Raw genomic sequence first — 23,459 nt, 5'->3', positions numbered from 1 at the left:
GTATCTCATGAGAGCCGGGTCTCTCAGCCTGTACAGTGGGCCCAGGCTCCGCAGTTGGACAGGCCCTGTGGGACCCTGGCTTGTGGACCCTGGCTGTGGGATGACTGCGCTCTATTGTAGAACAGAGGACACCATGGCAGGGCATAAGTGAATGTTGGCCCGGAGGGGCTGAGTTAGAATGAATAGGGTAATAAATGTAGTGTGTGTGTGTGTGTGTGTGTGTGTGTGTGTGTGTGTGTGTGTGTGTGTGTGTGTGTGTGGGGTGGGGGAGACAAGAGACAAGAGACAAGAGAGTGGTGAAAGTTGTAAACAATAATTAGTTTAACTAGGCCTGACTGAGTGAGTGTTTTCATTCGCTGTTGAAGCTCAATTAGGCAGTTAGTTTAATGACCACTATGATTATTATCTTGCAGCCCTGTGTAAACACACAGCAGTGGATAGTATCAGCCTATCAGAGACGGACGTACTGGGATTGAAATAAGATGGAGAGGGCAGGCCTTCTATGCGAATGGCCAAAGGCCCCAAGCAGAATTCTTTGCAGTAATAATTTGAAATCTTATACCATTTTGTGGTCTAAAGAGAATCTTGTAATGTTGCGTCCTCCGTTTGTACATAAGCATGTCATACTCACTAGTACTGCCCTCAATCAAAACAAGACGAGGTCAGTAGGGTTGTCCAGATCGGAACGGGTGATCGGAAATCTGGGCCGATCACGTCATTTTCAAATGATCGGAATCGGATCAGGAGCCAAAAAACTTGAACGGGACATCCCTAGTATCAATATTATGTCCATATCATGATATTAGACTGGATATTGTCTGTGATTTGGGATATTATAATATTATGATATGGCATAAATGTGTTTTATAAAATATAAATATCGGATCGGGAATCGGTAGATGCTCAAAATCAAATGATCGGAAGCAAAGAAAACGTGATCTGGACATCCCTGCAGGCCAGGCAAGCCTAGGTAACAAAATAAGATAGTGCTGTATGGTTTTAAATTTTTAATGGCTTAAAGTTAAACACCAGGTGCTCTTTAGTAAGACAGGTAGGTTAAACGGACAGCCTGGAATGAATTGGCCGTTTGTGGCCAGTCCCTGGCTGCGCTAGTATACATGGCTAGACTGAGTCAGAACGGTTCATCTCAAACACACACTTGATGGTGTAGTTGAGAGGCACAGGCACTTGAACAGGGTAACACACATTTCAAATTGATAGCACGCTAGAGATGAAAGATGGACCATGCAAAGACCGAGTGCTATAAATATCTGAGGATAGAGGGAGGAATGTACATGCTGTGTGTCTGTGCATGCATGCATGTGCGCGCGCGTGCGCGTGTGTGAGAGTGAGATGGGCATCGGTGAGGCGGCTGGCCTAGATCGTCTTTTCCCTTGAATCCGTGTGTGTATGTGTAGTATGTATTGTGTATACAATTGCACAAAATAATGTTCATGTGCATGTCTTGCTCTCATCTGCACAGAATTATAAATGCCATACTTACGATGTCTGACAAGGAGGCCCCTAAGTCTTTCTAAACTCCAATTAACCTTCACTCCAGTTCGACCTACTTTTCAAATGACTTACTCCCTATTCAAACCAGCGCTATATTTGGGAGAGAGCAGAGGAGTCGCTTGGTAACGTATAGTTAAAGGCACGGTTCACTTTAAAATGAATACAGCACTGACACAAAGGGTAACACTTGTTAATTGTTACAGGGGTGAATAAAAACTTAACTAGCCTAAATCTGAGGAATAAAATAAAAGTTTGATCATTTGTTCAAAGTTTTTCCACTCTCCCGGACCAACATGTCTTAAGTTCATAATGCTGCTACTAGGTCACACACACCCCACCAGGAAATCTGATTCCATTAGTAAAGACAGGCTTAAAACAGAACTGTAGGCTACAGAGTTCGTTGTCTTATATAATTAAGGAAGAAAGGAACTTAAAGAAACACAACAATATAGAGACATGGTGGTTCACGATTTGAATACTTGTGATAACAATATAGAGTCAATGCCCACTTTGCACAGCTCCATCTACACTGCAAACCAGGCTACGGTAGACTATGTTTAGCTCTCTAAAGTATAATCAAGTCAGGTTCACTGAAGCTGGGACAGATTGGGCCGCTGACCTCTACACTGGGATTGAAATTCAGCTGGAGCAATTAACTAACAATAGCTTCTGTCAATCTGATGGATAAAGCATTAAGCAAATATAGAAATACACAGGCATGTACAGGAAAAATACAATTGTCTATAATGTGCAGAATACACTACTTCAATTTGTCCAGTGACTGGTGACAAACAAACAGACGAGCACACACAAATGCACACTACTTGGTCCTTCGATGTCAGTCCTTGCCAGGAGCGTGGGGCCCCTCTATGCCGCCATTCTCTTGGCCCTCACGAGTAATTTGATCCATCTCTAAGCTGGGGTTACAACATGGATCCTGACCTACACCCACTGTAATAGAACAAGCCCTGTGATGCTAACCATTAAAGCAAGCTAACCATCCGTTCACATAACTATCTATTTACATAGCTTTGGGGTAGCTAGTTACTACTTTCCCAGAGCCTTCTTCACATAAACGCCCATTAAAGACTTAAGATTCTATCCCATAGTAGACATACTGGTTGTGGCGGTGAGGTGCTTTGACGTGTGAATCTCTGAGCAGAAGGACTCGATCGGAGAGGGGAAATACCTGATATTTAAACGGAGACTACCGGTATGTCTGTGTCTCGGGGTGATACAGGTTGCACATTAACTACCGTTTGACAGTTGCTTTTCATCACAGCGTGTTCAAATACACGCCTCCCCTTAATGTATAATAGGCGTGCAAAGCCTGAGCAATGTTCTGACACTTTGTCATACAGATCAGAACAGGTACATTATTAATAGATACATTAGTGAACTCAAGCGTACATTTTTGTGCAGTTATGAATCCTAAGGCATTGCTTCTGAACGCCCAGTGCTGCCCTTGGGGCTGTGTGGGAGCTAGATTGTAACCTGGTACGTAATGCACACCACATTCCAGCCCTCTTCCATCACACCTTGTCTCAAGCTGCTTGCCCCCTCCGACTCACTAATTGTCTGGTTAACCACTTATCTTATACCATATACTTAACTGACCGTATTCCTAATTTCCCAAGACCTCTAATCCCTCTATACTAGCCCTCCCTCGTTTTCGCTCCACACTAAATATTTCAGACGAAAATAGCTGATCTACAAGCTCACAGTGCATTGCAGCAAGATCTGCTATTGTTGCAGAATATTAGCCCCAAACCGGAACATCCGTCAGATGTATTTCCCCCGGATACGATATTTTTTCAACCAACCACAACATTTGTTTCATTCACAGAGAAGGTAAACTGATTTGTAAAGTCCATAAATTCCATAAATTAGAAAACAAATTAATGTTTAAGTAGTAGTGAAAATAGCCGATCTACAAGCTCACAACGCTGCGCGCCGAAGCGATGCGTTGTGAGCTTGTAGATCTGCTATTTTCACTAGTTTGGGTCCGGGGAAGAGAAATTTCTCTTTTGGGTCACTGGCTAAAAAGTTTGGGAACCATGTTTATTGTTTATTGTTTATAAGGATCCCCATTAGCTTTTGCCTTGACAAAAAAGCTAGTCTTCCTGGGGTCCGACACAGACAAACATTTAACATAGGCAATACTTACAATTGTTTACAAACACTAACTACCATGTAAAGAACATTAAGGAGCTGTGGACACTGGAGTCAGTCTAGAGTGAAATAGTAGGGCCATTTTAGTTACACTGACTGGGTCACGTCATAATAATAACACATGATGGTTAATAGGTGTCTGCAAGCCGTCATAGAATGGTTCTCTCTAATAAGACTTGATGGAATACCAGCATTACTGTGTGTTGTGTTTTCTGTCAAGTTCACTCGTCATATGTCACATTTCCTTGGGTCTGGGAAATGTCTACTCAGCTTGTGTGTGTGTGTGTGTGTGTGTGTGTGTGTGTGTGTGTGTGTGTGTGTGTGTGTGTGTGTGTGTGTGTGTGTGTGTGTGTGTGTGTGTGAGAAAGAGACTATGTCATGTTGAAAAACAATTAAGGGAGTGAACTCAGGATAGTCTTCTGAGCGGTTGTTAGACCTGTTTCCTCATTTAATACATATTTCAGAAAGAAAACAGGATAAGCAAAAGATCCTTTTCACTTTTCAGCACATCAACAGAGAGATGTGACGAAAACAGACATAACCTCAAAGCAGTGTTGGAACTTGGAAGTAGTAACTTAACTTAACGATGTTAAGTTACTGTGTTATCCCCTATCAGAACAAATAATGATGTTAAGTTACTCTGTTAGCCCATATCAGACAGATAGTACGTTTCCTGTAGCATGTGGAAGTGATCAGAGCTCACAAAATGACAGTCCCTCCTATCGTGTCACTTGTTTGACTGGCACACACACTCACAGCGCCCACAAGACATAATCTACTATGACTCAAAGTCTGAGTTAATAAGTAACTGCCTGTGACTGTATGTGACGCTAAACCAAACAGTCAAACAACACTGGAGTCAGCAGCGACTGCCTGTTACCAAATACATTGATTTCTTGATCATCTTGGGAGTCGACCAGCTTCAGTTGCACTGTGCTACAGTCCACAACAACGGAATTACTGCACACTGGAGAAAGTGGCGTGTTTCTGAGTCAATGGTGAATGCTGATGGTCAATGTGTAGGTCAATCATTTTGACAGCCAAGAGACAACCCCAAATCCAAGAAACACTACCATGTGTTTACTGTTTAGACACACTCGTCACGACTCACGCCCTCCCTGCACTCCTTTCATCACACAAACTGTGGCATTTAGGCTATGATGGGTTTCTGCTAAAAATAGATACCATTGAAAGCCAATAGGCCTACATTATGATATTCAAGGTGTTGTGCCAACTGTCCACTCCTATAACTACAACTACGTGAACGAATTCAACAATAACAATGTCTCAGAGTCAGCCCACAGCACACTGATTTATGACATGCGACTATGATTTATGACTATAGTCGTAATTCAGTCACAAAGAAAATGCTTTGTTGTCATTGGAAATCTCTTTTGGTATTAAAGTGCAAAACTTACGGATTTTAACTTTCTTGGGATCGAACTTGCGGGCTTCATTCTGCAAGGTTTCCAGGCGTCTTTGGATCCTGCAGGATCTCTGGTACACCATTCCTGCCTGCATCTCAATCCCAAGGAAGATGTCGCTCGCACGCAGAGACAGGTCGGACAGTTGATGGATAATGTTGGTCATGGTGTGGCAGCTGACTTCATCCAGGGACGTGAATATGATGGGTTTTTTAAACTTGCGTCCATCCACAACAATGTAGCCCCCGTCTTCCCCCGGCGTCCTGCCATCCCTGCCGTTTAACCGACTCACACGCCGCGGCTCAATGGTCCGTTGGTGAAACGGCATTTTAAAAGAGGAGAAAACTCTAAATAAAAAAACACTTTAAACGTATGTTCACAAGTTCAACCCGACGGGGTTTTTTTAAAACACACGGTACTCCTCTGTTGCTGGCATTGTTTGCGAGGCTACACAAGCTTTGCATCCCGCCATATTTCTCTTTCAAAGGATGCTAGTTTTGTTGTAGTCGAGACGAGACGTTGCTCCAAAGTCTATTCAAACCCACTAGCCACTGAGAAAAACACACACACACACACACATGCACGCACACACACTACTCCACGAGACGGGAAAAGTACACGGAAAACCCGGAGGAACGTACAACCGAACCACCTGTAGCAACTGGAACTGGAGCCAGAATGCACTTGTGGGATGTGGAGGAGACGAGAGGGTTTACCTGCTGCTGTAAAGCGGGTTGACGGAAAACCAGAACTGGAGTCTGTTCTTCATTGATCCCTTTCATTCCCAGAGCATTTAAGTTGCCGTTCAATTATCGTAAATGAATGTTATTTAAAAACCAGAAGTCATCAACAGAGAACACTGTACTTACATGGGTACAATTCAACTGGGTCCTTTTAAAATAACCCCCGGACAAAACATTCCTTGCTTGAAAACTTGACTTTGATTTATCATCCGTTTGAGTGCGCAGTGCACGCATGTACGCAAACATGTTTGTCCAGGGACGACTCTGTCTCACATTCCTGCCAATGGTATTTGGATTCCAAATAGAAAACGTTTCAGACAGGTTTCCCAGCTCAGTTACAGAATAGGCCAATAGTTCAGTGACAGATTCTTTTGTCCAGTTGGCAAAATATGTCCCTCGTCTTTCTTTACACGTCACTGACTGTACCTCGTACTCCACCTGGTGGTTCAGTGTGCACTCTGAGTGTGCAAGTTAGTTACTTGTAAACTGCTGTTTCTGATTACCAATTAGCTTTTATTCCAAAAATATATTGAAGTCTTCAGATTCCTCTGTAATTATAACCGGCTGAAGAGAAGAGTTACTCAACGGAGCAGAGGAACTGCTGCTGACAGCAGTTGTCCTTGTGACCAGTGACATGATTCTGTACTGTACCCCTGTTGTAATTGTAACATCCTATAGCACTGTGGAAAACATGACTGACATGACAGATTGTCATTGAAATCCGAGTAACATCCGTTCTTTATTCTTTTTTTTCCTGCACAAGATGTGTTAAACAGGAAAAACAGCATACTGTAAGAATGTATTACACGTCTAATGCCAGAGGGGAGGAAATACTGTAACAACCCAAGGCCACTCTGTTCCACAGAAATCTGGGTTGCAGATTTAGAGGTCAACATTCAGTGAGTTATTCAGTTTCATTTCAGTCTTTTTCTTTCTATTCTCAACAAAAACACACCCATAGGTATTTGGTCTCCCCATCAATATGGAGCATGCTCAAGCCAAGGTCATGGGGGAGAAACTACAATGGATTTGCCATTCGTTTGAGAAAATGGGAAGGTTTGATACTGTAGCTCAACGTTCAAAAACAATGTGGGCCACATCAGCATAAACCTAAAACCTCGACATTATCAAGTGCAGAAGATGAAAACAAAGAAACAAACTGCAGCAGGTAGTAGAGATGAACATACGTTTAATCAAGATTAAATATATGCCCAAAAAGATCTTCCAACTCATAAGAGAACCAAAACAAGTCAAAGCAATACAAAAAAAAAGATTAGCTTTTTTGTCATGTCAATAGTCTTTCAATTATACACTTGAGAGATGGACTTTCATTTGGGATAAAATGTACATATATCTCATTCACCATACTTTACAGTGCATTGATTCTCAAACCCATGGCCTTCTTTTACATCTAAAAACCCATACATAAACCCATTTAGAGCATTATTTACATACAAGGCTTCAAACACTTTGCCTCAACACCATTTTGGCGAGAATTAAGTACGTACTTCAGACAAATGAACATTACACACTCCGAGAATAATGTATTTCTTGAACTTGACGGCTTTGCTTATCAAAGTGGCGACTTCTTGTTCCAAACATCACAGGATAAACCAGACATACCGCTGGGATCATCTCAGGAAGGACACCCAAGTTAGGAGTAAATCATTTGGTTCGTAATTAGATGCCAGCATATCCTAACGAAAATCCTCAACAATCCTCAGCTGAGTGAACAGAATAAAAGTGAAACCAGATGTCAATGACATCCACTAAACCAGGCCACTAAAATTATTCCAAATTCAACAATAATATTTCTGAAGCAGATAAGACAAATTGTCTCCCACTAATGCATGGACAAGTGATATCCAAAACATGCAAATGCAGTGAGTTGAAATATTGCAAAAATACATTGAGGCAATGTTATTTTTTTAAACAAGTTTAAAAATCCAGCTTTTATATTCACTTGATGTTATAACTGAGTTAGTAACCACTTCACTCAAGACAAGAATAAGACTACATCATCTCAGTTTATTAGGAATACCATATTTGAGATGACAAACTGTGTCAGTGTGAAGAGAGAACGGTACAGTGTATTATAATTTGGGCATGGAAATTGAATTTTCTGAACGCTATAGAGATGTAAAGGGTGATTCCACACCAAGCATCATATCTATCATTCACCACTGGTCATCGTTAATAGTTGTGGGCTGGACTCTGCCATGCACTTAAGTTAGAAAGATTTTTAAAACAATATATTTATATAGTTTTTGGTGTGGATGACCCACACTGACAAGTGAAAGGCAAAGAAAATTGAGCATGTTAACTGTCAAGTGTGTGTGTGTCAGAACAGAAGTAGAGATGACAAAACAAAGAATGGCCAAGCAGAACCCCCCCCCCCCCCCCCAATTAATAGCAACTTTGGATCTGTGCCAACACTTTTAGCAAGCTCCCCCTTCAATCTTTCTCTTCATAAAACCCGATAAGCAGGCGCTTCAGACAGCTTTCCATCTTCCAAGACAAATGAGTCATCATGACACAGAAGCGGTGTGGAAAATAACCATTGCCGGCGAGTGTTCAGACACGCCTACTGTCAGCCAGCATCAGAGGGAAATAGCTTGGAGATTAAATAAACAAATTGTTGTACACTCACAAAAAAAAGTATATATTCTAAGAGAAAGGGAGATTAATAAATAGATATTAAATGCTTTCTTTTTCTTTAGACAAATCTCAATTTCTCATTCTGTATCCCATTTTGAGATGCTTAACTCTATAAGGCTGCAAGGCCTGCAACCTTACTATGTAATGTACATGTTCATGTGGTCACTGCTTTACCTTGTATTGTAGCCCTCACTTATTTCAGTACCCACCCTAATAAGTCCCAAATTACTTCTCGTCTTCTCTAGTTCTCTCATTTCCAAGTAAATTCAAAGAGAAATACTAAATGCAATCATGTGTGAGAATGATTTGACCTCTCTGATTGACATACATACAGGGTAGGGCTAGAAAAGTGGCAGAATAGGTGCAATTCTCATTTGTGTGTGCATGTGTTTGTACAATGGCCAAAGAGGGATTGTCCCTCTGTGGAACAAAGGCATAGTTGTTCTGTAGTGCTATAATCCCATCTCCCCAACATTAAAATTAGTACCTCTCCTCTCCTCTGGAAAAAAGAAAACAACCTTTACTGTCACCCTCTGTAAGAAACCCTTAGCTCACAGAGCACGCAATTCTCGCCTGGGGGTTTCAGCTTAAGGTTATTATGTGTCACTCACTTGGGGCAAAGGCAGCCTCATAAGGCCACGTAGGGACTGGGGTGGGGTTATATGGTGACAACACAGGGGCTGGGTGGAAAAGTAGTGAAATGCAGATGTGAGCCCAAAGTCCTGGAGTTTGGTCTCTTAGCTGAACGCAGTGAGGAGGACAGGTGGTGATGAATACACTACAGGAAAACACTTTCTCCTTCCTCAGACTTGACAGGATGTTCTCTGGTATGGGTGTATCGTTGGACATAATGCACACCACACACACACACACACACATACATACATTAGACAGCAGTCCCATCTTCAAACAAACAAGGGCTCCAGATGTGTCTTTGTCACCCTCCGGTGGTCAAATCAGGAACAGTTTCAGGCTCCTTTCACTCAAGACATACTACATACAGGTACATGCACGCATGAACACGCGCACTCCTTGGCTCGCCCCTTCATTTTCGCCAGTCTGTGCTCAGGCTTTATCTGGTGTAGTAGACTCTGTAGTACACGCTCTTGGAGCGCCAGAGGGAGTAGGAGTTATCGAACTTGAGCAGGTAGACGCCGCGGCCGGGGTACTGGTGGCTGCCAGCGTATACCTCCTCATGACAGTCTCGCCGGTACACCGGCACAATTTCATCCACCTGAGGCTTGCCTGCCTCTTTCTTGGCCTTCTCTTCCTCGTTGGGAGGGTCACCTGGAGGTGATGAGGGGAAAACAAGAGTGTTTGAAAAGAGAACTACAAAGTAGCACCTAAACCTAATGTCTTTATTTGGCATACATGCCTTTGTCCAGAGTTAAAGAGGATTTAACATTTTGTGGATAAGGAGAAACGAGTTAACAAAGCAACGGGCAAGTGACAATTTCAAGTGAGTTAGGTTTAATTTCAGTAATGCCACTACAATCATTGTGTAATAGTTGGCGATGCTCTGTGTGCTCTCACTGCAAAGAAACACACCCGATGCATTATCCAAACCACATGCACCCCCGGATAATTTAGGAAATTAGCAGACACTACTATCCAAAGTGATTTAAATCCCCCCACTCCCTCTCCAATCTTACCATCGTCGTCCTCGTCTTCGTCGCTGGACTCGGACACGTGCACGCTGACTGAAGCAGAAGCTGCATCCGTCCACTCAAAGAAGACACCGAATCCGACGTCGTAATGGTCAGTGGCAAACTCCCAGAACAAGTATGAGCCCTCCTCGTGCGTGGGCACGCGCACAGTCACAACCTCGCCGCGGCCCACCGTGATCACGCTGTCCGCATCCTGCCTGATCTTCTCCTTGAAGTCCTTGATCTGCGGCCGCGTCCACATGGAGGGAGCCGCAATTACTGGAGGAGAATCTGCTGTTGAAGGAGCGGAGTGAATGGAGAGTGTAAAGCAAATATGACAGACACTGACTAAACCTACGTTGACACATACTTTAACTCCTGTCACTACGCAGTGTTGTTTTCGTCGACTAAAACTAGACGTCGACTACCTTTTTCCACTGGTGAAAACTAAATGGAAACTACATGAAAACTAAGCTATGATGACTAAAACTAAATATACTGACGATTTTGTCAACTAATAAAAAATAGACTAAAATGTTAGGAAGGGACTAGTGGACAAGAAGAGATCCAGTATAAGTCATTTTACACTTGGTTGCAGCATGCTGAAAATAGCAGATCTACGGGGTGCATACTTAGTTTAGACTAGTCATTGGTTAAACATGGGTTAAGGTTAGGTTTAGGTGTGCTGCCCCGTGGGAGGTTAGGTTTAGGGTGAGGGTTTGAGATAGGTTGTAGTTGTAGGACTAATGACTAGTCTAAGCTAACCAATGACTAGTCTAAACCAAAAACTGTCTATTGCACCCAGATCTACAAGCTCACAACGCGTCGCAGGCTTGTAGATCGGCTATTTTTAGCAAGTGAAAAAAACAGTCATTACGACGGCATCAAGGCCCGCCAAAATACATTTTAGTCGACTAAATCAAATGTAGATTTAGTCGACTAAAATCGCATGACATTTAGTCGACTAAAACTAGACTAACACTAAAACATTCCAGGTGAATAAAATGTGACTAAAACTAAATGAAAACTATTCAAAAGACTGACTAAAACTCAAATCAAAAATTGCTGCCAAAAACAACACTGTCACTATGGCTCATTTTGATAAAATACAATGAACAAATCAGCACTATAAATGCTATTTTCACCAACAGGAGATTTGCTGGCTATTTATACACTTTGGGTGTTAACTGAGAGCATATGAGATGATACATATTCCAAACAACTCACAGCACTTTCAGTTAGGTGAGGGATGATAAGTATCTGGTGTGGAATCTGACCAAGGACCACAGTTATTTGCAGTATGAGTGCTAACTCATCTTAACCAAGACGTGGGTGATGCTTCCAAAACCTAATGACCGGACTTATGTCAGAGGAAGGCTATCCTGTATTTCTTGCTCAGCTCAGCAGTTCCTCTATGCCCTCCAGGTCACCGCAACAAGGACAGAGTGGATCAGGATAGAGTTTCTCCAATAGAACAAAGCTTTGTTTGTAGCAGAGGGACTTGTTTTCAAATATCTTTCCTACGTATAGGTTACGAAGGTAACCCTGGTTAATTAAATAAACAAGCAAGGAAGCTCGCCAAAATGCTTCTGTGATCACGTCAGAAGACGCAATCTTCATAGCGAGCTTCCTCGTGCAGTTTAATTTAAATTAACGTAGAGTTCTCTCTGGATGCAAGTCAATAAATAAATGCTCCTCTGAAATCTACCAACCTAATAGCGGCCCGTTTTCCGAGAGCTCCTCTGCCGGTTCAGGCTCAGGATCCCGCTCCATGCTCTCTGAGTAGGAGTCTGAATGGCCTCCGTTGATCGTGGGGGCCTCCTCGCCAGAGGGTGGCAATGCCGTACACGAAGAAGGCGCTGCTGCTGATGTTGTTGTTGAGGTGGTGGGTTCAGAGCTGCTACAACTGCTGGCCTCCAGGGTGGCCTGCACCACTGCGTCCTCCTGCTGCTTCTGTAAGGCCGCCTGAAGGGTGGCGAGAGGGAGTGCATGGTAAGCCAAGTTTATTTGTCAAATGCACAACACAGCAAGTAGCAGTTACTGCTGGCAATTAAATTACACTTTTGTGTGTGTCACCGGGCCCTAAAGGGGGCTACGTGCTACAATTATTTACCATCCGACGTCCAAACGAAATTCAACAGTATCTATCTACACTATCTAGGTGTGCTGAGTGACCACAGAAAGTTTTGAGACCACCCATAATAATTTTTATGACGTAATTTTGTAGTTATAACCTACCTGGCCTGTCCAAAGAAAGTTTGGACACTGGATGGTATCATGCAACCCCTTTTAGTCTATTAACTTCCATCTATCTTTGTCAGCAATCTCCAGCAGACCTCATTCACATGTTCTGGCTTTGCCCCTCTATACACAACTATTGGACCGCAATGGCTAGGTCGGAGACTCATTAAGTGTCTCCTCCAATAAGTAAGGTCCATTCTTTCAATTTGTACAGAAATTAAATCCATCTCTGATTGAAGATACGTGAGGTCTGCTGTAACGTTGATGGGCTTGGGGTGTTGTGCTGTTATGCAATTTTTTATGTTACTTGTGTTTAGTTTTTCTGTCTTTGTTTATCTGCTACTTATGCTTTATCTTTAACCTGTATTTCCAGTATGCTTTTAGTTTTTTGGGGGGTGATAATTCGATCTCTATATTGCAATTTTTGTATTTGATGGTTTACAGTTACACTGGAGGAAGCCATTGGGTATCTGTATAGTGCCAACGTTGGATGTTAAATGCTTATGTGGAACATCCAATAAACAAAATTTTAAATCCATCTATCCACCCATCTCTTCCTACCTGTTGCTGGGCTAGCTGCACCTGGTACAGCTGCTGCATGTACTGCTGGTAGTGCTGCTCCTGCAGCTGACGGATGAGGCCCAGCTGTTGCTCTGGACTGTTGGGGTACTGCTGCGCCGCATACTGCTGGAACTGCACTGCTGTCTGGGCATTCAAAGCTGCCATGATCTGCTGTCTGGGAGGGAGGGGGGCAGGTGGAGGTGATGGAAATAAGGAACACAAGAGGAGATGAAAAGGAAAGTGGAAGGGAAGGAAAAAAATAGTTCAGATGTTGTGGGGAAAAAAGGGAATTGGTGGGGCAATAGAGTAAAAGAAATGTGGGGGGTTAGACTAAGGTTACTACTGGTGCAGAGCATCTTCTTTAAGTCAATGCACAAAGTTGCATAAGCTCAAGATTCTGTACACACTCACGTACACAATGATACATACAGAAACACATACTTCTGCTGTTCAACCCGTAGCCTCTCCTCCTCTGCCTGCCTCCTTTCCTCTTCCTCCCTCCTCAGTCTCTCCTCTTCCTCACGCCTTCGTCTCTCCTCTTCCTGCCTTTGCCTCTCCCTCTCTTCTTCCTCCAAACGCTGGCGCTCCTCCTCCTCCTTCCTGGAGCAGGGACACAGAGGGAAGAACGATGATGGGTTGACAAATGACCGATTGAAAATTAATAAAACTCTAATGAAGGAAACTGGTATTGAGTGTTGAACTGTAATGAAACTTAGGCTCAAGAACTTGAACGTTAATGTGTATTATAATTACCTTTTCCTTTCCTGCTCCTCTTTCTCAATTTTGTGCGAGATGACGTAAGGGGCGAAAAGGTTGCAGCACTTGTTCAGCAGCTTGACAAACTCCACCATGGCATCCTCCTTCTCCATGTTTCCCATTGAGGCCCACTCTTTTCTATGGAGAGAAACATTGTTTAACCACCTCCAATCCTCCATATGGTTGAGAGGGCTCAGGGCTCTAGTGTCTTTTCTGTTATTGTAGGGAAAGCTTTGGCTGAAAATAGCAGATTGACAAGCTCACAACGCTTGACAGCTGGTCAATCTGTTGTTTTCAGCCAAAGCTTTCCCCACAATAGAGGGTATGCGCATGCATAAAGTGAATGGCAGATCAAGTGGCAAATCGAGTGGCAAAGTGAGTGACAAGTGACAGTGACAAGTGAATGTTGTTTAAAGTCATGTAATGCAATCAAATAGGACTTTTCTGTTTGGATGTATGGGCTGTCAAGGCCAGTAGGCAATCCTGCATATATTCCGGGTATGATGATTATGTCACACGCATACCCTCTATATGGATGCTGCGGTCTAAGTGGTTAAGAGGGGAAATCAGGATTCAGATGCCATCTCACATTACATACTTTATTACAAGTTATGATCAATATTCTATGACCTCAGTTGAGTTCACAAAATAGGAGTGTACATGTACACGTGTGCGGACATGTGTGCATGTAGATGTACATATGGAAGCGGAAAGATGGAAAGAGGGGACATTCTGTCTGCACTCGGTTTCCTGTTTACTGGAACACAGCAGTCAATGCTAGAAAGCCTGCCAGAGTTGATAGAGCATGCACGTTACGCACACATTGTCCACACACATGCAGCGATCTTTGGGGGTTACCTGCGGTCGTTACCCAGGACATCAAAGAAGCCCACCTCCGGTGAGGCATCTGGGTTATAAGGGCCCAGTAACACCTGCTTGTGTAGAGCCACTAGTCGAAGCTTCTCCTCATAGGTTGAATGGAAGGCCTTGCCATCTTTATCTGGGGAGAGCAACACACAAATGGTTTGTATCCTTATTCCTGGGCTCTAAATAAATACATCTGTTTGATTGTGCCAATTAATGGAAAGTTATTCTGTCATACCATAACCTACACCTTTAAGCCTTTGCAAATAATCAGCAGCAGAATTCTTAATGCTTGTTTCAAGATTATAGCCTATGTCCCCTCCATTATACTCTTTTTGTGGTCTTTGCCTCTTAGCCAACCAGCCCGAGATTAGACTCTGCATACCTCAGACATTCATTACATTCAAATAATTAACATACTAGTCTATTAGAATAATGAGATGGCTTTGCCAGAGAGAGGCACCTTTGAAGTAGCTCAAAATAAATGTGAACCAGCCTCTATGGCCAAGCCCTACAGTAGCCAATTCCAATAACAAAGGCTTCTAACCGGTTTACACAGTCTCAACAATAAAACCAACAATAAAAGATAGGCTGTGTTTAAAATGGTTGACTTGTGTTCAGGAATCAGGATGTTTGCCAAGTGACTGATTAATATACCCAACCTTGTGTAGATCATGTGCTTTTTTTCTGTACACAAGAACAATAGAATATTCATTTAATTTGCTCTAAAGTTGACAGAATAGATGAAGATCTATGCAGTTGCTCCACTGTGGTTGGACTGTGACTGCATTGACACACTGCTTTCAAATATGCGTTATTTGATTTGTTGTTTTTATCCTTTTTTTCATGCACATTTCTTTTAAACTACACTTTCTATCTATAATCTATAATTCTCGGATCATAACATCACCAACCCGAAAAGGCTTGGCTCTGCATAAATGAGTGTGTGTTGCAAACACAATTTTACAGATTGCTTGATTAAATAAACTTTGTCAACAAAATCCTATGATTTATTTATTATTAGTGGACTAAGAAACGTCCTATACTGAATGCACAGGATATAACAATATATGGGACTGCATAATATGGCATTACGGTATTGACTAGTTCGTTCAATGTGAGTGAGTATAGTACTCAGGTATGCCAAGATAAAAACAAAAACAAAAGGTGAAATCATCCAGACAACTACAACGTTTTCTTTGATTTCAAGCCAAGGGTGGTAGCCTCCAAGAAATACTACAACAGATTAGAAGCTATTCAAGCTAACAGCCTGCAATTAGGCAGTAAAGTAAGTAAACATAAACATAAGCAGGCAGTGACTTGGCCCTATTAACATTGCTAACTGTTGGTAAGAAGTTGTACATATTATTCTAAATTCTGAACTTCTGACAGTCACACCGGCCACCTATTATGTGTGAATAAATAAGGAGGGGACAAATCAGTGTATGCCTACAATGAAAACTGCTTCAGGCTAAAACCAACAGGGTAGGGTGTGTAGGGTGTGTTTCTGCAAGCATACCAAGCAAATAATCAGTGAATCTCCATTCATTCGTGAGTTAGATGGATTACCGGTAGTTACTACGTGGACTCAGTAGACTAGACACATGACTTCTGGCTCATGACATGTCATCAATGCACACAGCCCATAGTAATGTGTTGAACATTGGTTGTCAACATTGGTTACTCTGAATGGCAATGCTTATCTAAATCTATGCCACCCTGTAAAATCCTCTGTTAATACATCCAGACCATTTTGTACAAACGATTTAAATGAACACTGATGATTTTAGTGTGCATGTGTCATTATGCTCATCGTGACCCAGTTATTGGGTCGCTCTGTCTATTTCAAGCATCATAATGATCTTCTGGTAACCTGCTACCTGCAGCTACAGACAGTTGACAGTGTTGGCTGGTACTGGTAGTAGACACTGTTGCAGTTTGCATGACAACAGGAGCCCCGGACGGCGCCTGTATCGGCGGTGACAGCAGTAGCTATCTGCCGTTAGCAAACGTCAGCTAACCAGCAAGAAGGGCCTGTTGTGCGTTTGTTATGTCTCACTATCTACCGTCCCAGGCCAGTAAGCCGATTCACACGTTTGAGGTCGCCATATTTAAGACAGAAATACCTTTAAAGAATTTCAGGGCCATTCCGTAAAGCTCTTGGAGAGGGAAGCCCCATTTCCCCTCTATGGCAGATTTGTCAGTCTCGCCTTCCTCCCCATCTCCTGCCACTTCTTCGCCCACGGCGGCGCGCTGCTCGTCGGTCTCCGGCTCCGCGGTCTCGGGCTCCGGTTCCCCGGCCTGTCCCTGCTCTCCCTCCGGGTCAGGACTAAGCGTGAGGCCGTCGATGGAGACTTCGAGCCGGCTAGAAGTGCCATTGTTGAGGTCGCCGCTCTGAACCTCTGTCGCCATCATGCAGAATGTCAGCTGAAGCGGCCACGTACCTACTTCCGTCTACATTTAGCGGAAGTTCCGGGAGCTTTTTTTTTTCTCTCTCCAGATGTAAATAATGACGTAGAACATAAAGAAATAAAAGTACTATTATCAAAATATATAATAAATACGTACTAACAACAGTAACACTGAGAAATACTAACATAAGTACTATTATAATAAATAGAATATCAAGAGAAAATTGTGTGTGTGTGTGTGTGTGTGTGTGTGTGTGTGTGTGTGTGTGTGTGTGTGCGTGTGTGTGTGTGTGTGTGTGTGCGCGTGCGTGCGTGCGTGTGTGTGCGTGTGTGTGTGTGTGTGTGTGTGTGTGTGTGTGTGTGTGTGTGTGTGTGTGTGTGTGTGTGTGATCACAGACATTCTAGGGCTAGTAGGGTTACCATAATATATGCACTTCACTAAAAACTATTGCTGAATATGAAGTACTATTTTATTTTGGAAGTATCAACATCAAAAATTGACTTACTGAAATGGTATGCACCCATGCTTTAAAATAAACCACCTTGTTCCCCCTTTCTTATGTGTATAGGGTATTCATCAAAAGGTGGGTTGAATTTCTTGCTGTTTTCTAAGCAAAAATATTATATTACAAAATAGTATTCAGGTAAGGAAGGGTTCTTGGATTAAGAAATATGGGAAAGGGGCTCAACATAAAAAAAATAGTCTGGAGGCACTGCCTTACACCATTCTCAAAGTTCTCAAAGTGGTGTGTGGGGACCCCAGGAGGCTTTGGGGGATTTTAAGGGGTCCCCAGCTAAATTAGTATTAGTTAAACGTCGTTATTATTTAATTTAAGTTACCACAATGTAAGACTGACTATAATACAGTCTATCAGTAGCCTATCAACAATCAAAACAAGTAGCATATCAACTGTTATAATCAGTTATCAGCATAATATCAGCGTTCATCCTAGCAGCAGTTGTAGACTGGCAGCTTGGACTTACGCGGAAAGCGTGAAAGATTCACACGAGTGGCAAGGGTGGGTGAATAGTAGTATGAACAGTACAGTAACTACAGCATCAATAATTCGTGCAATAAAGTGAGCATGAAGTCAAATGTGATAATGTGCATTATCAGCAGACCATATGCACATGTGACAGTCAGTCAGTATTCAGGACTCAAACTGATGATGGCTATGTGGTGTGTGAGGAGGAAGGGCCTCCTCATCTTCTCCAGCTCATTGAGGGGATGAGAGATTCTCCAAGGTATGGTGAAGTGTTTAAGCAGTAAAACAATACTAAACAAGTGCTGAGATAATATGATGCAAGGTCACTGACTGGTCACAAAATGGTAACTCTGGCTGCAATATGAAATAACAGTCGCCTATCATATTTTGTCTAGTAACTATTCACTAACCACTACACCACTAACCAAAATGTTTTTTCAGCACTTTTAAGGATGGCAAACCCACAGAAGATGCAACTAGTTCCTTTAAAACATCTTTCAAATACACAAACAATTAGGACTTGGGAAAGTTGACATATCCGTGCAAATCTATGTGGACAAATTCCCAGTCTGTCGACTGTCTGTAAGCTAAATGGATAATGTGACTGTCTGTGCCACCTCCAAAGGTGTGATGCCTGTCTGTCTGTCTAGTCTACTCTGATTGACCTTGTGTCAACCGACTCAACCTTGTGTCTGATCTGACCTTGTGCAGTATAGACAGCTTTACTGTTTGATGTTTTAAACCAATTCATTTTCTTTAAAGCAACTTAATTTCAAAAAGCAAAATGAGAAAATTAATATTTCAAAAGTGACAATTTAATACTTATTTTTTAACCTTTCCCATGCAGAATACCTGGGTGGCATAATCCATACTTTAAGTGATATGGAATGGATAGTGTCTGTGCCACCTTCGAAGGTGTGATGCCTGTCTGTCTACTCATTGCCATGTGCAGGAGATGGCCAATAAGTGGCTTTACTGTTTGGTGTTTGACACCAATTAATTTTCTTTAAAGCAACTTCGTTTCCAAAAGCAACATGAGAATATTAATATTTTAAAAGTGACAGGGGAAAAAAACATACAACTGTTTCACAATTTTTAACCTTTCCCATGCAGAATACCTGGGTGGCATAATCCATGCTTTAAGACGGGAATGGATAGTGTCTGTGCCACCTTCGAAGGTGTGATGCCTGTCTGTCTACTCATTGCCATGTGCAGGAGATGGCCAATAAGTGGCTTTACTGTTTGGTGTTTGACACTAATTAATTTTCTTTAAAGCAACCTAGTTTCCAAAAGCAACATGAGAATATTCATATTTCAAAAGTGACAGTGGGAAAAACTGTTTCACAATTTTTAACCTTTCCCATGCAGAATACCTGAGTGGCTCCATGCCATCAGGTTGACAATGAATAAATGACAATTAACTGTCCATATTTTTATGACCAGTTGTTGTCTTCAATATAATTATTATTATACAACAGGAACTTCAACAGCCTTGTTAGCATAGTATTCGTCAAAGACCAGATTCAGTCAGGGTTCAAGGACAAAGCAAAGGATACGGATTACAAACACCTTGACAGACACACAGCAGGAAGTCAAGCATCAAGTCAAAATACAGTGAGCCGTCTGTACACAGTAAAATACACTTTCAGGGTTAAACATGGAACATGGGATTGTACTGTGTACCACTACAGTGAGTGTACAGTGACTGTTTCCACGAAGTCCAGTTTAAAATTATTATTTCAGAAGAAAAAAAGTTTTGGGATTGTTACAACTGAGGCTCTGAACCCATAGAAATACTTTGAAATACAAAAACACTACACAGTAAAATTGAGTAATTGTTCAGTAGCAGAGGTCTCTCTAGCTCTTTAGTAAACAGAAAATGCATTTTTCAGGCCAGGGTATCAATGTAATCTAATCAGGAGAGAAACTCATACAGGATACATAAACAAGTGAATTTGAAGTAATGACACAAAAAATTAGCAATCAAATTTATACACTATACAACTGAAGCTGGTAAATGGGTATACTCTCTACTGATTGAATACAATTGGCAACCTGCTTTAAAATGCATTTTCTGTTAATTAAATCTCTAATGTCTCTGAATATAGTATAGTATATAGTAAGTATCCAATTCACTTTATGGTTTGCATAAAGTGACAAAAATAAAATTCAACAATGTAACTTTTTGACTTGCATGAAATGTATAGGCTATGGGCCATGTAAAAGGGTTCTTTGCATCTGCAACTGGGCCAATGAAGCCCTTAATATTCTAAAACGAGACAGTGTGGATCTTAACCATCCTTGACCAGTTTTTATATTTTGCAGCAGTTATATGAAATCTTGCTGGTAACCCACAAGCTTCAAGTTAGTTGATTAGCTATGTACATTGCAACTTGCAAGTAGTTGCCAAGTACATTGAAATTGTATGAAAGTAATATTTATTTTTATTTGTTCTGTATATGCCTCAGATAACCCCCCAGTTTAAACACATTTGCACTCAAAGGAAGCTCTCTAGCTGATATTAAGGGCAGAGGCCCTGTCCAGAGCCTGGGCAGAGGCCCTGTCCAGAGCCCGGGCAGAGGCCCTGTCCAGAGCCTGGGCAGAGGCCCTGTCCAGAGCCCGGGCAGAGGCCCTGTCCAGAGCCCGGGCAGAGGCCCTGTCCAGAGCCCGGGCAGAGGCCCTGTCCAGAGCCCGGGCAGAGGCCCTGTCCAGAGCCCGGGCAGAGGCCCTGTCCAGAGCCCGGGCAGAGGCCCTGTCCAGAGCCCGGGCAGAGGCCCTGTCCAGAGCCCGGGCAGAGGCCCTGTCCAGAGCCCGGGCAGAGGCCCTGTCCAGAGCCCGGGCAGAGGCCCTGTCCAGAGCCCGGGCAGAGGCCCTGTCCAGAGCCCGGGCAGAGGCTTTTGTGCTGGTTCTTCAGGACGGTGTATCCCACCGACAGGCGACAGTGACCGAATTAAGGCCGGGCACTGCACTCCCTGTGGTGGTGTGGAAGTCAGTGGGGCGAACGGTTCAAACTTCTCAAGTTATTACATACGTGATTACAGATCTACATACAGACATACAGAGATGTGGTGCATAGATACATTGTTATTGTCTAGTCTTGGTGGTAAATGGGTCCACCTCTGCTAAATCTTTGAAATGGATACAACAGATTAGTCTAGCTGTTCTGACATGACCCCCCACTAATTTAAATGAGGCAACCCATTCAATAAGTGCCCATTGCTGGATAGCTACGTTTGAACTTGTGTATTGTGCTTAACTTTCTTGGCAATGAGAGGTGGGAAAAAAGCCTCATTTCCTTTAAAGCCACATACCGGTACATGCATAATAGACAGACATGCTTACCATAATGTGACTTCTGTTATCATGCTCAATCGTATAATAAAGCAGTATAGCAGGATAAAAAAAGTTCCATAAATATTGTCCAATTTTCAATTTGGGCATTTAACAGATATAGCCTGAGAAGACCGCATAGGCCAAACGTTGCTATTTCCCTGTAAATAAAAGTTGGTCACTGCATTTGAAGACAGTGTGCGGTTGTTTTCCTTGGGCATTTAACAGACGCCTTAACCAGAGAGACAACAAGCAAGGTAAAACATCAAAATATTTGCAGATAAACTGACAGTGTAGCTGTGTAGTGCCTCACCCTCACTGTGCCTGAGTAAACCAGGATTAGCCTATATACAAGTAGCCTAAACCAAGCATTCATCAGTAAAAAAAAAAAAAAAAAAGAAGCATCACAATTAATTGTTTAGAATGAAACTAAGCTGTAGCTACAGTTATACTGTATATGAGGCCTACATATACCAACCAATGAACTAGCATCTGTCTAAATAACCTGCTATATCTAAAGTCCAAAAGAACAAGGTCAAGACATGCTTAAATTGGCTAGACCGGGCCTTTCTGATCCTATGAGGACTCATCTTATCTCCCTTTGATGGCTACTACAGGTCCGTTATAGCATATTCATCCCAAGGCGAATAAATGTTTTCTCAAGTGTTGTGTATTGAGCAAGCGGAGCCCATTAGGACTGCTTTAAAGTTGAAAGCGATTCACCGTTCAAGGTGTCAGCCTGACAGGGATTCACACTTCCACTGGCCATCAGACACGTCTGAAGTCGCTGTTCTGCAAGCCGACCCCGATGGCTCGCCAATTCACACTTCCCAGAAACATCACCTTTGATCAGATGGAGAGGGGAGGAACGGAGGAGGATATAAGACTGAATTCGTCCAAGAGAAGTTCATTCATTCAACTCACTCTCTCAGCAGCTGATCGTCAGTAGAAGGCAATGTCTGCAGTTCTTGGAAACTTTCAGATGTATCATCACGAAGCGCATCTCGGAATGAACAGCATGATGCATTCAGGTTGGTAACTACTATAGGCTACAAAGTTTTAATAATTACATAGGCTAAATCAACATATCCTGTTGGCTTCTGCAACTCGTGCAACAAATACTAATTGTCTATTATTTTATTTTGCAGATTACAGCATATCAGAAAGGGGCAACTCCTTCTCAAACCCCGGGCCACGGACGGACAGCATGGTTCTCCTCACCCACAGAAGAAAGAGGACCAACTTCACTCAGCAGCAGATCCAGGTCCTAGAGAAGGTGTATTCGGACACGCAATATCCTGACATCTATCTACGCGAGAGACTGGAAGCTCTGACTGGTCTACCAGAGTCCAGAATTCAGGTAATAGTCAACGATAATTTTGAAGTATATGCCTATAAAGTATTTTCCTGAATAGTTTTGGTGTAGCGGCTATTCCAATCCAGAAAAAAATGCATACTTTATTTATTCTAAACATTATTTTTGTTGTACATATTTCAGGTGTGGTTCCAGAACAGACGCGCAAAATCCCGTCGTCAAGTGCCCGTGAAAGTCAGCGACGCAGTCACCAACTCTTCCAGTACCCAGTTCTCTCAACAGCCGAGGGAAATCGTCCCAGAAATGAAAATGACAACCTACGCGTTGGGGGATAACTTCAGGCAGGCAGTGCGCAACAGCGCAGACGAGACGCACGGCATGGTCCCGAGCAGTTATGAGCACACTCAAGGCCCTTGCGTTTACGGTGCGGCCAAGGAAGGAAGCAGCGCAAAGCCTGGACAGATCAAACGGGAGGAATTGAGTGTTGTAGTCCCGTGTTATACCAACGTTTATCACAAGGGAAACGGGTCTTATTTTAAGGCCCAACACAATATGCCTGGCAATGGACCTAAACAAGTGCTGGTAGAATACGACAATTTCCCTCCCAACAAAACCATTGGACCGGAGATGAAAGTGGTGATCCCTCCCATCCCAACACATCTTTTCAGGAGATCATCGCCAAAGATCCAACATCCTCAAGTGATGGCCAACTTTGGCCACTTCTCCCCGATCCATGCCAGTGAGGCACAGGAGTTTTCCGATTCCGATTCTGATTGGGAAACCAGCGCCATGGCTGCAGGCTTCGGTTTTATCTGACAAGTTACTTTTGTTTATACT

The 23,459-nt window shown here is 42.7% G+C and overlaps 2 protein-coding genes across 3 annotated transcripts; one reads left to right on the top strand and one right to left on the bottom strand.

Moving 5' to 3' along the window:
* Positions 1-7,026: 7,026 nt before the first annotated feature.
* acbd3 (acyl-Coenzyme A binding domain containing 3) lies at positions 7,027-17,026 on the bottom strand. 2 transcript variants are annotated; one of them, XM_080791084.1, is made up of 8 exons: positions 16,707-17,026; positions 14,575-14,716; positions 13,714-13,854; positions 13,402-13,560; positions 12,961-13,135; positions 11,871-12,123; positions 10,165-10,449; positions 7,027-9,799 (listed from the first exon to the last, which is right to left on the bottom strand). In XM_080791084.1, the coding sequence occupies exons 1-8, from the start codon at positions 16,993-16,995 to the stop codon at positions 9,585-9,587; spliced, it is 1,659 nt and encodes a 552-aa protein (XP_080647210.1). In that variant the 5' UTR covers positions 16,996-17,026; the 3' UTR covers positions 7,027-9,584. The 2 variants fall into 2 exon arrangements, with proteins under 2 accessions (XP_080647210.1, XP_080647209.1); XM_080791083.1 differs by having other exon boundaries at positions 10,165-10,452; positions 16,707-17,017.
* A 5,290-nt stretch (positions 17,027-22,316) lies between these two features.
* mixl1 (Mix paired-like homeobox) lies at positions 22,317-23,438 on the top strand (the record flags this gene model as incomplete). The annotated part of the gene is made up of 3 exons (XM_080791468.1): positions 22,317-22,338; positions 22,456-22,667; positions 22,806-23,438. The coding sequence occupies 3 exons, from the start codon at positions 22,317-22,319 to the stop codon at positions 23,436-23,438; spliced, it is 867 nt and encodes a 288-aa protein (XP_080647594.1).
* Positions 23,439-23,459: the final 21 nt, after the last annotated feature.

Source organism: Protomyctophum bolini (assembly GCF_963924005.1).
Source record: "Protomyctophum bolini genome assembly, chromosome: 19".
NCBI lineage: Eukaryota > Metazoa > Chordata > Actinopteri > Myctophiformes > Myctophidae > Protomyctophum > Protomyctophum bolini.
Note: the sequence above shows the minus strand (reverse complement) of the source record. Positions and strands in the feature narration are given on the sequence as shown.